At 40.8% G+C, this 13,636-nt stretch overlaps 2 protein-coding genes across 3 annotated transcripts in view; both read right to left on the reverse strand.

Moving 5' to 3' along the window:
- CCDC34 (coiled-coil domain containing 34) overlaps positions 1-10,179 on the reverse strand; it is a 31,942-nt gene extending 21,763 nt beyond the window's left edge. For both annotated transcript variants that reach the window (XM_085581220.1, XM_021539028.4), the window contains exons 1-2: positions 3,577-10,179; positions 273-405 (exon numbers count right to left, since the gene is read on the reverse strand). In XM_085581220.1, the coding sequence (XP_085437346.1) occupies positions 273-405; positions 3,577-4,019 (576 nt within the window). In that variant the 5' untranslated portion in view covers positions 4,020-10,179. The remainder of the gene's footprint in view (positions 1-272; positions 406-3,576) is intronic.
- Positions 10,180-10,332: 153 nt separating this feature from the next.
- The window catches only part of LGR4 (leucine rich repeat containing G protein-coupled receptor 4), a 71,504-nt gene continuing 68,200 nt past the window's right edge, over positions 10,333-13,636 (reverse strand). The window contains exon 18 of the mRNA XM_021539047.4: positions 10,333-13,297. Within this exon, the coding sequence (XP_021394722.1) occupies positions 12,021-13,297 (1,277 nt within the window). The 3' untranslated portion in view covers positions 10,333-12,020. The remainder of the gene's footprint in view (positions 13,298-13,636) is intronic.

A 13,636-nucleotide genomic window follows, 5' to 3' on the forward strand; every position in this document is an offset into this window, starting at 1 on the left:
TATAAATGCTTCAATCTTCCAACATCGAACCATTACCTGACAGTTGGATAAACAAAATATTATACAGCACCAGTTCAATGAAGTGTAGCACTCAGCAAAGGAAAAAGCACATAACATGAATCATGCCAGCACTGACAAGCACAAACACTATGGAGGCCTAAGAGACAAAAAAGGAAAAAACAACTACTCATGTTTGTACAACCAAGGAAAACTAAATCCTGTGTCTGCTATCTCCTGTTAGACTCAGAATCAAAACAGCTGGATGTAATCACCTCTGCAGCTCTAGCCTGTAAGCGGGCACGCAGCTCCTTCTCTTTGCCAATAAACCACTCTTCCCATGGTGAAAGGTTATCTTTCAAAGGTGACAATTTTCTCCCCGCTGCTGTTTCAGAGTGTTCACCCCTCCTGAATTAAAAACAAGAAACAGAAGAGAGTATAATCTATAATGTATTCAAGTTCATGTGTTCATCTAAAAGTTAGTGTTACTGTCTTAAAAAAGTACTTTTATGGCATAATGTGACAACAAATGACACAATTTGTCTACTTGTTTAGTAATCCTTCTAAAGGATAAATGGCATTTACAGTGCACCTCTGACCATCCCCCTTACATTCTACATTTTCCTTACTAAATTCTAGCTTGTTAGTGATTTTGAACTGTGGAACAGATTCAAACACTACCTTCTAGAAACTAAACAAGAAGAATACACATAACATCAAAGTGTCCCTCTCCTCCTCACATATGGAAGCCAAGAAAAATCAGAGGTTTAACATTAACATCCTGTCCTCAGTCACAGGAAGCTCCATGTACCAAGTGGTCTTTAGGAAAAGCAAAGCAAAAGTGAGAATGTTATTTTCTTTGTTCAAGTCTTGTACAGGTGGATTCATGGTATCAAGCAAGCTCAGCATTAAGAATCCATTCATTACAAATCCATCCGTTCAATCCAGGAAGTTTTCCATCTTAAAACACTTTCACAGGAAATGTGCTTAAGAAATATAGCCAGCATACAATACTTGATGGTAGGTTCTATTAGATATTTAATAGGACATCTTACATAAGTCACTCGTAACTTCTTTACTCACGAATAATGCTGCAATCCTAGCCCCAGGTCAGAAATATCTTTTATAATATTCAATATATGTAGTATTTCATAAATAACACCATATATTAGGGTCCAACTCAGCAAAATTTGAAAACAGGCCAAGAGATTTATTTAAAACTAACTGCCACAGAATTTTGTCTTGAGAACAAAGCAATGAAACCAGACTTGACTTTACTATTTCATATAGATGTACAGGCTCTGGAAACACCTACCTACACACATACCCCACTACAGTGAGGAATTCTCTTTGCTGAATCTAAGCTACAGATGAAGCATCCAACAAGAATATTATGCTAATGCTCCAGACATCAATTTTTTAAATATAAGATACCTGGATTTTATCAATACAAAATTACAACATATTCACAGGACACAGCAGTACTCCAATACTCAACTGCACAATATTTTCTATCCCAGTCATCTTTAGAGCACATTTCTGTGCTAGAAAGCATTTGGGAACAATCTCAGTTTTACAGAGTTTTGTCCTACTCTTCCCTATTGTTTTACCCATGCGTGTTTGTGCTAACAGGACTTTCCTGGTCAGGTCAGGGTAACTGATTCACACTACAACCTACCTGGAGCAAGTTTATTTTCCCACACAATCCCACTTTTACGGTGTGAAATGCAGAATAACAGAACTGACAGGGACACCCTGACACCCAGACACTGCAAGGACAGAAGCAGCAGAGACCAAAGACTCACCAGTCCAGCACAACCCCACACATTCTGCTGCACTCCAGGGCTTTTATGCTGAAGCATTAATAAAGACCAAAAATTTAACAGAGACAGCTTTTAAACACATACATACCATAACAGATGCCACTTAAGAATACCTAATAACACATTTTGTAAGAAAATAAGTCTCCGAAAGTTCATTAAAGGATAAAAGTATTATACATTCACATTGAGGAAAAAAAACCATAACTTTGTACAGACTTGACACTTTGGGCAGGGATACTTTTTCAATACATTCTTTTGCTTTGTGTGATTTGCATTATGGCACCTTGTGGAACATGACTGACAAATTAAACCAACCTAGAAAAAGTACTAGGGGAGTGAATAAATTCGGAAAAATAATATTTATTATGTATTATCAGGACTTATGAAATTCAAGCTGTCAACTTATCAAAATAAGTTATTCACAGTAATAGGTTAAAAACTTACTGTAGATGAGTAAGAAATAACACAAAATGAAGCTTAAACAGAGGAAAACACAAGCTCAGTATTAAGACCTCTTGGAAGAAACACTTCTTCAATACTGTGTGTACAGCTCTCCTATTGCACCAGAACCCAGTCTTCCTTGGTGTCCACTGCAGCCAGCAGTCACACTCTCCTGGCACACCAACCATGCCAACTTCTGAGACCTTGGCAGCTATACACAGAAGCTGCTATATGAACACAAGGTAGGCACTTAGTGCAACACAGCAGCAGTGTTCACACCAGCGCAGCGTGTATTTAGCCCACAGTTTAACAGGACTGCCAGCTTGGGCCCTAAAAGAGGCTGTCTTCAGCTGCACCTCACTGCTGCCAGAGAACACTGCAGCAACAGGCCCCAGAGTTGGGAGCTGTTTCAAACAGCCTCTGAAGCTGCAAAACCTGTTGAAGCTTGAACAAACTGCCACAGAACTCCAAGGGGCATGAACAAAATTGCTCATTGGGAAATAGTAACTGAAAGAGAAGGAACCATAAACTGGCCGATCTCTTCACTCTGAAGCTTCTGATTACACTTGAACACTCCCTGGACTTTAGGCAACTTTTGGAAGAAATACGTTTAGGTAAAGTTCAGTGTGGTCCACATTCCTTCTCTGCTCCCCATGAAAATTTAAGGACCATGCTGGAAACCTGCACCCCATGAAGCTCTGCTGTCCTTCCTTTACTTCACCGGTGCTTTTAGCTCAGTTCAGCCTTGCTAGTTACATTCACCACCAGTTAATGCCCAAGTCTGTCAAGTTTCTATCCTGAATTCCAGAACAGGATAGGCTCTCCCTGCTCTTCCTCCTTCTGTTTTAAAGGGAAGAATAATTATTATTCTCTTGTCAAGCCGGTGAGATCCCAAGTAAAAAAAAAAAAAATGCATTTTATGTTTGCATATAATTTAAATGGAGTAAGATTAAGCCACTGGAGCAGGAGCTGTGTGATGCTTACATGCAAAACTGACTCTGGACCCAGGTACATTAACACCATGCAAAACAACCCTTTAGTCTGCAAGCACTTTTAAACTGAGGCAGGAGAGACTGTAGCTTTATCGGCTCAGTTTAACACTGCTTACGGACAATTTATGAGCCCACAAAAATACTCAGGTGGCCATGGAGAAGACATCCAAGACACTAAAAAAAAACCAAAACAAACAAACAAACAACGGCTTAAAGCGTTGGTCTCGGCAAAGAAGCCTATATGTATGTAAAACAATCTTCTGTCTCCAGCGGAGGGAAGCAAGTGAGCCCCGCTGGAGCCCGGTCCCTGCCGCAGGGGTTACCTGTGGCCCGGCGAGCTCCGGGAGCCCGCCGCCCGCTGCTCCGCCTCCTCCTGCCGGCCCGGGGAGCTGCAGCGGGACGCGAGGGAGGGCGGCGAGCCCCCCGAGGGGCTGGGCGGGGACGAGCCCTCCGCGGGCGGCGGGCTCAGCAGGCTGGCCCCACCGCTCATGGCGGGGGGCGGCGGGGAGCGACGAGAGCGGCTCCCGGGCAGCGGCGGGGCGGCTCCCGACGCCGGCAGGGGCAGCCCGGCGGCGCTCCCCGCTCTGCCGGGGCCGCCCCCTCGCTTCCGGCCCCGCCGGCCGCGGCCGGGCCTGGGCGGAGGCAGCGGGAGAAGACGGGCTGAGGACCGAGGCCCCCGATCCGCTGCGAGCCGAGTCCTCCCAGCGCCGGGCTCCGGCCCGGCCCGCGGCACCGCCAGCGCCAACACCGACACGCCTGTGCTCATCTATACCAACTCCTCGCAGCTGTTCTTGCTTCCGTAACGCTTTTGCGCAAGAACCAGTCCAATAAACAGGAACCAGTAACCTCATCTGCAGGTGACAATCCCAACACATCAGAAGGAAGCATCTTAACATTTTCAAATAGCCAACTCTAAATTCGTAATCTATACTTGCATTAAATTACAAAATCCTATTTCAGCCCTCACAATTACTATCTTGTTTGTAAACTAAAGCTTGGTTTTCATACACTTCTGCTAGGAAAATGGTGTCCTTTACCTTCTCCATCAGTTAATTTTCCACTGATTCTACAACTATCTGTAAAAAACAGATCATATATCTATATAGATATTCCCATATTTGCCAGTACATTCTTTGTCAGCCTTCTTTTTGGGCTCCAAATCCCAGGAACACAGTCCCCCTTCATTTCTTATGCTGGGCCACCCTGTTCCCCCCTCTTTTAGCCAAATCTTAAGCAGGATCACCAACAAACATCCGCATAACCAAAGCTTTTCATTACCTTCAAATTTCATCAACCAAGGAGATAACTGCTGATCAGCAGTTGCTAATTTTTTATAAAACTGTGAGTAATTTTGCTGCGGCTGACTAAGCAGAAACATTACTAATATTAACATAAGATAAAGAAGTTTGAAAATTATTGTAGATTTGGCTATGTTAATTGTTCTTGTGAGATTCTGCAGGTGATTTTAACAAGAAATGTATTTTTAACTGGATAGGCAAGTTGAAAAATAAGAATCAGTATTAAAAATGCTTTATTTTAATCAGGAAAATCAATTGTGACATCTGAGGCAACTGACTTGCCATAACAATTGAATTTCAGTAGCTGAATGATAAAAAAAGATCAACAAATCTATACAGCAAATACGGGCACCTAGGCTCCACCAAAAATGAGTGCTGTAGGAGGCAGAAGACATCTCAATGCCATCATTAACAGTCCTAAAGGAATGCCTAAAATGATCTTATTTGCAGAATTTAAGATGGGATGTTTGGTGCTTGGGCTGCAGACAGACAGGCACCCAAATTTGTAATAGCTCTCAAACAGGCTATATCTCTCCTCTCTCAGGAGCACATACTTCTCCCTCCCTCTTGCTCCTTGGACCCTTCACTGACACACAAAACCTTACTAAAATGGTAGAAAAACATTTGGCCAAACAACATGTGATCTGAGCAAGCTAAAGCTCAGGGCATATCAGACAGCTGCTGAGGCCAAAACCAGGCAAGTGACAGGAACACACAGCCACAGACTCTGAGGGAGAGGCAAAGGTGTAAGGGATTTGGGATTTCCCCCCTTCAGTGGTGAAGCTTCTGTGTTTGGCTTACCATTTCACAAGGAACTGCACTTTTGACAGGCTGGAGAAATAACATTATGGTTCCTGTAAGGAAACAAACCATGTTATTGCATTGCTGATCACCAGATCATCACACAGAACTGTTTTCCAGCAAGCTGAAAACCATAAAAAGGGCCTGAATACTTCTCTGATCTAAGCACCCTTGGAATACCGAATACATCACTAGGCACCAAACTGATGCTCATATGCTTAACTAACTCCATCCAGTTGTGGTAGATTGTGGATTGTTATTTTATGATTATCATAAAATAAAGGATCAAGTATGAGTAGCCACAGTATCTAACAAACAAATTACACCTGTTGAAATAATTTAAGTTCGTGTTTCAAATATTGGACACAACAAAATATCACTATAATCTAAATTTTATGCCAAGTAAAGTTACAAGAAGAAGAAAATTTCAAATTGGTCTGAATTCTTAGGCTACAAGTTACACAATCCAATACCTCAGCTTTGTTGAACACAAACCACCCATGGTTTTACAGGAGCTTTTGTATACGTGCTACATTCAGCTGACAAATGAAAGCAGCTCTTCACTCCATGGCTACCCAAGCACTGTGAGCAAAGCTCCATGTCGTGCCAAGCAGGAAAACCTCAGGTACTCAACAGGCTGCAGACCAAGGTAATTTCAAAATGGAAAACGTGAAAATTTTCCCTGAACTTAAAGCCAATCTCATAGTGAAGACTGACAATAATCATAAATGAATAGAAAAAATGAAACGCCCCATGTTGTCTCAGTGAATTGAGGAATTCTGGAACTCACTGCACTAGGCATGTCTCACTTCTAATGGAGGCCTACATCACCTGGAATGGCCAGAAACTGTGGAATGGACGTGTCAAGGCAAGGCAGCAGCAACTTTGCCAAACACAAACATTTGAGCGTGTCTATTCCCTTCCTATTCTATTACACAGAATATGGGAATTTCTCAGGATGCAGCAGCAGCAGATATTGGGCAAATCGCTTATATTAACAAACCTTAACATTGGGACAAGCTAGTGGAGTTTGTGCATCAAGACTGCCCATAGGGAGGGTGGCAAAAGCCAGTTCACCCTTTTGGAAATTAAAGCATTGTTCCTGGAAGCATTCCAGCAACATTGAAGAGATGTGAAAACATAAAATAATATTGTTACTATCCAGCTTACCATTGTGCCCGACTTGTCAAGCCAGCTGCACAGCCACTGTGCCCTAATTATCACAGGAAAGGTATGAGCCCAAATAAAGTAATTTTAGTAAAAAGTATTGAAACAAAAACTTGGCCACAGAAGGACTGACAAGATAAACAGCATGCTGCAAGGATGGCAAAACCTTAATTCTGTGAACTGAATGCCAGAAGCAGCTGCCCTGACAAGAATTACACGTCAACACTGCTAAAACCCACAGGCAAAATCAAGCTGCCACAATGAAACACAGAAGTTGCCACAAACAACCGAATGTAGTGAATAAATATATACACACCCCCCAATGGTTGATACCAGTATGCAAAATCATCCTGATTTCTCACTAAAGAAACTACAAAAACTACATTCAGTTTTTCAGTGCTAGCTCACCGTCACAGACTATAGAATAAGCACCTAGAGCTATCTAGCATTAGTCAGTAAAATTCAGAGTAAAAAGAGCATGATATGTTCACAGACCAATATTTTCTGTCTGCATGGCCACACCAATCAGCGTGTCTGAACAACCAAACGCTCAAGACAAATTTCTCAGAAGTATTCCCCAATAGCCACCAACAGTATTAAAAAAAAAAAAAAATTACACATAAAATATCAAGAAAGCAATTCCTCAGGTAACAGACATAGAAAAGATTTCTATTCTAGACAACTGCTCTGAATCGCTAAGCACCTTGATTTGATAACTTTTGTTTATGAAATCATTAAGTTTTAGAAATTCAACTGTAATCTGATGAACTCGGTCTCTGAAAATACAGAAGCCAGCAGAATGAAACTTGTCAGTTCAACTTGATGAACACTAGCCAGGTTTAATGAAAAGAATGAGATCAGATTGCTTGTAGATGTCATGTCTAATTCTCCACTAGACATTAAGGAACACAGAAGCATAAAAATAATCAAAAAGGGGAAAAAAAAACTTACTAAATGTAGGGAGAAACAGAGGCTTGGACATCAAGCATTAAGCCTAAAGAAAATACTATTTTACTTGCAACCTTGAACAAGGTAGAAAATTTAAACCAAGTATAGTTGAATTCAACTCTTCTTAAGTCCCCTTAAGTCTTCAGATTTTCCAGCATAAGAAAAAATACTGTGGCAGGCACAGGAGCAAGGCAGAAAGCTACTTGGTTCACCTCCATGTCAGAGCTCAAGGAACACTGTCTATATTTGTCTGCTGGCTATTTTTGTGCCTGAATGTGTAGTTCTGCTTGATTAGGGGCTGTGAAACCTGAGAGGTCCTGGATTGCTTCACTTTCCTTCACGGTATGATGTATTCTCATCCTGCAGTGCACTGTACACACCGCCAGTCCCAGCCCAGATTCTGCTGCCTGCAGATGTGGAACTCTGCTTTAAAGGGAAAGAGCCTCCAGATGGGAATTCCTCTTGTCTGGGGAAATGTGCAAGAGCTCTATGTAACACATTTTGTTTAAAACCACATCATTGTGAATCACTAGCAGGATTCCCAGTCTGTTTTTTGCTAGTTGGAAATCACAGCCCTCCTGCTTTGAACAGCCTTCACTTTTTTTTAGCTAGTTTACTGTTCTGCATAAAGTCTTTCTCTCTTTTAAAAAGCATCAGCTAGTAACAGATTTACTTGCTCATTTCTGGGCTAGAATTTTCAGAACACAGGTTATGCTTTTGTTACTGGAAACCCATGAGGCACTTTGTATTTTGTTACCCTCAAATCAAAATTAGTTCCCTATAGGAAACACCACAGTGACCCCTAACTAGTATTTCTTATGGAAAACCTACACTGCTACTTTATACTGGAGTAGTGCCAGAAGTGCAACTTATGAAATATGTCCATTCACCTTCCAAGCTCTTTCAGTATATAACTGTACAGAAAACAGCAGTTTGTGGTGTATTATTCCATTTCAGATTTCATTTCCTTATTTATTGAATCATCTTCAACTGAAGCCTAGTTTTAAAATCAGACTCTACAGTACAATATGTGAAATTACTGAAAAAATCTCCTGCTAAAAAAATCAACTTATGCTAACAGTAAAAAATCAAAACATTTATGTACTTAAAAATTATTGAGAGCACATATAAAACAAACTCTGCACTGTGCTTTTAATTCAAAATATTACCCTGTAAATTGAAACTGAAGGCTTAAAAACAGTAACCAAAGTGAAAAAATTACTGAAGTATCTTTGTGCCAGTTTGAAATTTCTGAGTAAATTCACAAATAAACAGGAAATTCTACTGGAAAGAAATTTAAAAAGGCTAAAGGCATCTAAATCAAAGATGCATTATTTTTATAAGAGAACGAAAAAGCTAAATTTCAAATGAAGAGCTCTCATCCGCATATTGCCACAGAGCAGGCCAATAGCCATCTGTAAGAAATTACTCTTAATGGGGGAAAGATAGGGAATACCTTTGGCAATTTTATTTGTGACCATCTCCCTGAAAAAAGGTGCTTCCTCCCCACGGCAGAAGATAAGGAAGAAAAACAACAAAATGCTCTCCTTGCCCTATGTTTTTCATTTAAAGTCAACAGCAAAGCCTTTTTGACTGCTAAACCCAGCACTGCAGCTCAGTATGGCAGTTGTGGAGAGGTCTAGAGGCATGATATGTGACACTGCAACTGTCAGAGCAGTTTCAGCTAACTTTAGACTCTAGAAAACTGGAGGAGTTATTTTCTGTGGGCACCCCAGAAGGGTGTAACTTGTGGTTTCACTTGTTTCAGTATGAAAACTGAAATTAGGAAGCTCTACCTGGCAGAAGAGACTGCTGAGGTGACAGCTCAGAAAGCCACTGGTACACAGGTAACAAAATTCCCACATGTTGCTAACATAAAAGAGCTTTAAGGCAAGCTGTCCCCACCTATTTGACATTGCTTTCGTAGCAGCAGCAAGTTCTCAGTGGATGAGAACACCTGAACACTGCATTGTGCCCTGGCCTGGGGCAGCTTCCCTAGCAAAGACACAAGGAAAGTTGGCATTAAATACCTGGATCTGTCTGGATTCTCCTGTGGTGATCATCCACGGGCATCACGCACGAGGTTGCGTTGAGAGAGGCAGGTTTGCAGCACTGCTTCTGAACACGCTGGTTCCAGGAGCTGCTGCCCACACTCCTTCCCCTCCACCAGCGTGTGCTGCAAGGCACTGGGCTAACTGCATTAAAGAGTTCATTGCTAGTATAACTGAACTCCAAAAACATGCTGAGATACAGTGAAATACCAGAGCTCCCAATGGACCACATCACCTTTGTGAACAGCATGGCAGCAAAGGCTCAGTTGTAGAACAGAAGAAATAAATCCCTACGTAAGAACATTGAAAATACAACAGGCTTTCTGGAAGCTTCAGGGCTGGATTTCCTTCCCCACTGATTATAACTGGCAGCTGACATTTACATTCCTTTTTGAGCAGCATTCTTATTACCTCTGACAGGTTGGCCAACGGAAGAATGTCAGACAAGCTGTGACTCTTAAAAAAGCCTTAAAAAGCCCCCACAATTTTCAACATTAAACAGTATCAATATGAAAATTTTCATCTGACTGATTATTCAAAGCATACTAAAAACATTTCCACTCAAACACAATATGTAACACCTTTAATCAAGAGATTGCTTCATAAGAGGGCTAACACTTCGCTAACCTTTTGCATGCCAAGACTCAGCATTAATTCTGAAATCACATATCCACCTGTAAACTGGAAACTTTCTTGTTTTCTGGCAGTTCCTTCCTGAAACTTTCAAGAGCAGATGAGATATAATTTACGCTCAATAATTCTACATGTGCACTGTTTTCAGCTTTAAATTTTGAAAAACAGAGATAAATAACCATAGGTATTAATGTACCCTTTATTTGCTTTCAGTGTAACATTCCATGTTAATTTGCAGATGTAATATTCGTGAGTGTAAATATAAGAATTAACAACTCTTGGATGGTTTTCTTCCCTTTTTATACTTGAATATTTTGGCTTACAAAATTAACAGCATACAGTAAATATTCCTCCCATACTTTGTACAAACTACATGATTTTGATATACAAGGATCCCATTTTTATTATAGTGACATAATACAACCACGTCTATTTACAATGAAAAAAGGTACATAAACCACATTTTAAACATTCTGCTACTGGCAGCCACTATTGTTTAGGAGGTAGCTTTAATTAACAAAATGAACTGAAGCCACATTTCCCATCATGGGTTCTATCAAATAACTTACAATACAAAGATAAAAATTCATTGTATGAACAGTATATACAGTTTAATTCTCAAAACAGAAATCTAGCTTTAGATCTGAACAAGAATTTCTCCAGAGTAACTGGGATAGCAGTGGATTTACTCCTCATCTAGTGTATTGTCCAAAAATCTTATATAATTACTTAATCATGCATTATTAACTTTGTATTTATCATATTTCAAACTAATTATAAAAAACTGATCACTGGTTGTACTTAAATCATTTGGGTCTCAGAACTTTAATGCTTTAAAAAGATTGCACTGATTTAGGTGAAAATCAGTGTCTTTGCACAGTGTACTTCACTGTCAGTAAAATAACTGGAAAAATGCTTTATTTTCAGTGCCAAATTGTGTTGCATTTTCCCTCCATTTCCTGAAGTCTCGGTCCATCATAGGTATTACTGTATACTGCCACTGAGCAGGCTGCAAGAGCACTGGCCAGTCTGATGGCACAGACACGAGCTGGCTGCAAGGGCAGCTCTGCCAACACGCTGTACATCCACACTCCTGCCAATGCTGCGCCTCGACTGGTAATACTGAGGAAACTTGCTGTGGTTCACCTGAAGTGATGCACCATCACTGGAAAAATGTGCTTAACCCTACTGTTCCTGACAGCTGCTAATATTCTTATTCCAATAAATCTACAGAACATTGTGGATTACGAGTACTTTACTGCAACCAACTTTTTTTTTTTTTAATTGAACATGAAATACAAAACAAACACAGTATTCTGATATTGCTGTCACAGTTACGTATGGGAGAATTAATCCCTTTTTTGGCCCTGCAATAAAATGCATCCTGAGATTCACTGCTGAATATACTATACAAAGCTAGCAATAGATTTTTTTGCTTAATTATAGCAAAGTCACATTTAAAAAATAATTTCTATAATATTAAACAGCTGTTCTTTATATTGTGCTTTCTCAGGGGGAAAAAAAAATCACCAGAACTTACCTCACCACCAGAAGAAGCAAAGTACAACTGCAATATGATGTGGAAACACACCATTAGCATGTAAAAACTGTATAAAAAAAGCACTATTGTGTGAAAAGAGTAAAAATATTGGGTAACAATTTTGGTTTACCAATTATTTACAGTCAGGGCAATTGACTTTTTAAATTTTTTTTTAATGTATGGCTCAAGAAGTTACTGCCCACTTCCCTTCTTTACAAATGACACAAAATAATGATTACAAAAGTGCTTCCTGCTTGAAAGGTCAAAATGGGCGACAGTCTGCAAAACATGAACCTCTTTATTGGAGCAGCTGAGGGCATAAAGCCTTCTCAGTCTTTAATTCTTGGTATGTTGTAGGCATAACGCACCAAAGGGAACCCTCTGCTTTGGTAGAAACAGGCACGGCCACAGGCCTGCACTTGGTCCGAGCTGTCCGACACGAAGGAGTCGTCCTCGTCCACGTAGTCAGAGTGGGCTGACTGCGTCCCACAGTCTGACCAGTACCCATCTGGCCTTTGGCAAGGCACCACTGCCAGCGCAGGACAGCTGTGGGATTTTATTAAATGTTTACAGGGCATGGGCTTGGACAACAGCAGCGACTCGCAACATTCACACAGAGCAATATTACCACCCTGGAGGTGGGAGTAAATGCCACAGTCGTAGTAAAAATCCTGTGCCCCATCCCCTTGGGCACTGACAGCAATTGCCACGGTGCCGTTCCTCCTGCTTAGGTGGCGCCTGAGCAGCTTCCAGTCTTCCTTGAACTTTGGGTTGAAGAACACGTACAGGACTGGGTTCAGGCAAGCAGGCAATGGGAAAAATATCAAAGTGACAGACTTCATGATTTCAGGGCTGATAGAAATGGCAGTGATCAACGGTGCAAATGAGAAGAATGCAACAGGACAGAAGAAGATGCAGTTGGTGAAGATTAGCCAAGCAACATGCTTAATCGTGCTTGACTGGGAATTTTCAGAGAGATCGTCCTTCTCCAGGTTGCAATAGAGTTTAGTGTAGATAACAGCCATTAGCAAAAACACTAATGAGTTCAGCAGCACTAGAGTTACTGTGAAACCTAATAAAGGTGTTTCTCCAGTGGGGAAGGGCAAGCAAAGGGGTGATGCTGAGTACTCTGCTTTATAAAAAAGTGGTAAGCATCCCGCTACCAGAGCGCACAGGAAAGCAAAAAATGCCGCAATTTGAAATTGTTTGTGGCAATTGCTTTTCCCCTTTTTAATAAACTCCTTGGCGGACAAGCTTCGTTCAACAGCTGCCAACATCAGGAAAAAAATGGCACTTTCTGATGAAAAAACTGCAAGAAACCCAGCAATTCTGCAACCACTGCCAGTCTCCCACCATATGCCAAATTCAGCAAACCTTCCCCAAGATACAGCATCCAAGAAAGTTAAAATACCAGTATAGATTCCCATAAATAAGTTAGAGACTGAAATCAGGCTTATAAACAGTTTGGAAGATGGCAATGTAGTACAGGATGCAAATATTGTTAACACGACAAGCAGGTTGAAGAACAAAGCAACCAAAAAAATAAACCAGACAGTAAGGCGAATCATCCAGCTGCCCAATAAATATTCACAAGGCTTAAAAGCACCTAGAAGAAAACAAAAAACAAACAGAAGGACAACCAATTTAGGAAAAAATTCTGCCTTAATAAGCAAGATTTTTGAAAATGTCTTAAAGTGTACTCCTCATTAATTAATGAATAGAATACACAGCTGAACTGCTAAATAGGTCAGCTGAAAGTAAACTATTCTCCTGAAGTTATTTACTAATTAATTATGCCAATTTGCCAAACTGCAAAGGCTGGAGTCAGCCTGTGACTGAGGGCTGGCTCTGTGCTGCACATGCCTTTCCTTTAGGCAGGGGAAAGGTAAGTACAACCCATCCCTGATGTGGGCAGGAACAGAACTGCCAAGAATGATTCAGTGTC

This window comes from Lonchura striata, chromosome 5 (genome assembly GCF_050655825.1).
Source record: "Lonchura striata isolate lonStrDom1 chromosome 5, ASM5065582v1, whole genome shotgun sequence".
Taxonomy (NCBI): domain Eukaryota; kingdom Metazoa; phylum Chordata; class Aves; order Passeriformes; family Estrildidae; genus Lonchura; species Lonchura striata.